Raw genomic sequence first — 3,199 nt, 5'->3', positions numbered from 1 at the left:
CTGGAGGGGTTCTCTATACATATGGCATAAATGTGGACGGTTAATAATAATGATGGTCAAAGATCAAGTTTTATTTAAAAATTGGAGACCAACTTGTTATTAAGACAATTAGTTCAGGGTCGATACTACAATTTCCCATTATAACAAGGGTAAATTCATCTAGAGGTTCCTAAATTTTTGTAAGTGTGGAAATCGGGTCATCAACCTTCCATATGTGACATCCATATTTTAGAACTTTTAGCATTACTAGTAATATCTGTGCCTGATGGAAAACATCTATTTAAACGTTAAATGGTCACATTGACATGCACATGATGTCAGACTAAAGGACAAAACTATCCAAATATGTTTTCATTCAATTTGAATATATATCACCACCAACAACAATCAATCTTGACAACAACAAGAGGAGTCATGGGACCATAATTGTATTCAAATTGGAGGAAAATATGTTTTGTGAAATTTCATTTTTCTAGTCACACGTTAGGTGCGACTTGCTTGAACATTTAACATCTAAATAAACATTTTCCATCGAGTGAGATATTACATGCGTGTTATAAAATTGGGGACATGAGTGACCCAAATGAAAGGCCGGGACTTGGAAGTCTTGGATGCTGCTTTAATAAATTTTATATACAACCAAAAATTCCAATCTATATACGTACAGACAAACAAACGTGTACATTTTAAGGGCAAATCGAAAAGCCAGCTGGGAAAAGTCTCAGTCTGTAATACTGTCAAGTCTCCATACTCTCTGAACTGTGGTCTTCGCAAAAAGTCCCTGTTTTTTGTCTTCGCGAAAAGTCTTTTCACCCTGTCAAAGGGGAAAGAGGGGGAAAAAAAAATTGTACCCGAAAAGCGTTTGTTCTCATTTTAGCACAATCATCCTCGATCATATCGGTCAATAATCAAGAATCGAAGATGGTTGAAAAGATGAAAATTCAAGCATTGTTGTTGTACTTTTTGGCATGGTCTGCCATAGCTGCCCATCAGCCTCCGAACGTCAACAAGAAACAGTCAAAAGGGAAAGGATTTGGCTCCTCTGTGTTTTTTCCTGTCACTGGAAATGTTTATCCAGAAGGGTATTTTTTTTCTTGAATTGTTTAATGGATTAATTAGAAATTTTAATAATACTTGATGAGTATTCTTTTTCTTTTTCTTTTCTTTTCTTTTTTTTTTTTTTGGTATGCAGGTGATGTTTGATTGTGTTTTGATCAGGGATATTGGGTTGAAATTGCTAAAATTTGATTTAATTTTGGTTTTGGATTTTTTCTTATTATTTTTAGTGAATTTTTCTATTTTTTGTTCATATATATAATGAGAATAATTGAGAGTTGGAAGTTCCTCCATGTATGTTTATAATAAAGATTTTCTTGAAATGGAGTAATTCTCCCAAATTTCTGGTAAATTTCCATGACCTTTTTTTTCTTGGGAAGGTTTCTGAACAAGCATTATACATCTTATTCCAGCTGGAAAGATAATTTTTCACATCGAAAAGTATGCACTTTTTGTAAGTTTTTGGCCCGTTGATCCTATGAGACATTGGCTTCAATCATGCTGGGTGTCAAAATTATTTTGACACCCCAACTGACCTACACTCACAGTCGGGTGGGTGGGGTGCCATTTTTTACATTTTTTATTCACATGAGATCGGTGCGGGTCCCATGCCAATGTGAGGGTTAGTTACTTCGGTGGACAAAATTATCTGGCACACTGGCTTTATTCTATTTATTTTCCACTTTCTGTTTCCAATCAATTCAGTGCTCTGTGATCTCATCAGCAGAGCTTTCTAGTTATGCTCTGTTTTGACAAGACATGTTGGAGAGGATCTAAATCTAAGAAGAAAACGAAGTTAAGATATTTTCTGTTTGGTAATGTTGTTAAATATTGTATATCGAACATTCCAGCATTGAACTCAAAGCAACTTTGCCATTATTGCGAAAATACCTGAGGATTTTCTTGCATTTCATGTCTCTTCATATTGGTTTCAATTGTTTGGGTTGATATCATTACAATATTCTTTGTGTTTGATTAATACATCCATAATTTAGAAGTGGCTTTTACTCGATAAACATATGTTTTGAACTTTTCTGGACCTTTTCCATGGGTTATACATTATCTGAATTTTATTGTTCAATATAGAACTGGATTGTTCACTGCTTATTCTTTATGCAGGTATTATCATGTTACGATCAATGTCGGCCAACCTCCGAAACCTTACTTTTTTGACATAGATACTGGCAGCGATCTCACTTGGCTCCAGTGCGATGCACCTTGTGCTAAATGCACTCCGGTATTCTTTTTATTTGATTTTTTAATTTATTTAATAAGAAGTTATTTTCAGAATTTTGCTAATCTCTCTTTATTTTTGTTTCTTTCCAGTCCCCACACACTCTTTATAAACCCAGCAAAAACCTCGTCACATGTAAGCATGCCCTATGTGTCTCACTTCATGGGCCTGCAATCCAAAATTGTGAAACCCCCGATGAGCAATGTGACTATGAGGTCACTTATGCTGATCTTGGTTCATCTATGGGTGTGCTGGTCATGGACTCGTTTCCTTTTAGGTTCACCAATGGTAGTGTATTAGGTCCTCGTCTTGCGTTCGGGTGAGTTATATTCTTGTCATTAGGCTTTAGTTCACTTTTCTCTCTTTTGGTACATTGAGGCCTGATGTCTTATGTGCATTTGCATTTTTGGCTAAGTTAGAAATTGTTACCTAACATGATTGGTATGTTGCTTTTGTCTTACTTCTAAGTTAAAAACTTATTTGGAAAATAGCTCGTCATGTTTGGCTAAGCTTAAAAGAAGCTTATGATCTGCTTTGGCAGCATCATGTAACTTATTATCAGTTTTGTCCAATGGAAAAAAGTTATTTGCTTTAAAATTTACATATTTATAAGTAAGCTTTTAAGCTTGGCCAAGCATGCTATATATCTTGAATGCCATCTCTAACTAAAAAATATCATGATCCCGTTATTTCAGTTGACATTACTAGGCTGCCACCGGTTAATTTTATCCAAGAATCACGATTGGAATAGAAAACTAAATGTCTGTCTTTTCATCGGAGTAATTGAGTAACTTTATTTTTGTTTCCAACATTGTGATGTGAAGACGTGGATACAATCAAGAAGTGCCTGATTCCATTCGCCCACCTTACACGGATGGAGTCCTTGGTCTTGGTAGGGGCAAATCAAGC

General features: G+C 35.3%; 1 protein-coding gene across 1 annotated transcript; it reads left to right on the top strand.

Annotated features, from left to right (window-relative positions):
• The first annotated feature begins 921 nt into the window (after positions 1–921).
• On the top strand, positions 922–2,613 carry LOC111386666 (aspartic proteinase Asp1-like). Its single transcript, XM_023011129.1, has 3 exons — positions 922–1,082; positions 2,176–2,293; positions 2,383–2,613. The coding sequence occupies exons 1-3, from the start codon at positions 922–924 to the stop codon at positions 2,611–2,613; spliced, it is 510 nt and encodes a 169-aa protein (XP_022866897.1).
• Positions 2,614–3,199: the final 586 nt, after the last annotated feature.

This window comes from Olea europaea, unplaced genomic scaffold, assembly GCF_002742605.1.
Source record: "Olea europaea var. sylvestris unplaced genomic scaffold, O_europaea_v1 scaffold3646, whole genome shotgun sequence".
Classification (NCBI taxonomy): Eukaryota; Viridiplantae; Streptophyta; class Magnoliopsida; order Lamiales; family Oleaceae; genus Olea; species Olea europaea.
This window is presented reverse-complemented; position numbering and strand designations above follow the sequence as displayed.

What these genes read in the sequence shown, in the direction of transcription:
- LOC111386666 (XM_023011129.1), top strand. Translation starts at nt 922, where the DNA reads ATGGTTGAAAAGATGAAAATTCAAGCATTGTTGTTGTACTTTTTGGCA. An exon ending in GGAAATGTTTATCCAGAAGG is followed by an intron (nt 1,083 to 2,175) that starts GTATTTTTTTTC and finishes TTCTTTATGCAG; the next exon opens with GTATTATCATGTTACGATCA. An exon ending in CTTGTGCTAAATGCACTCCG is followed by an intron (nt 2,294 to 2,382) that starts GTATTCTTTTTA and finishes GTTTCTTTCCAG; the next exon opens with TCCCCACACACTCTTTATAA.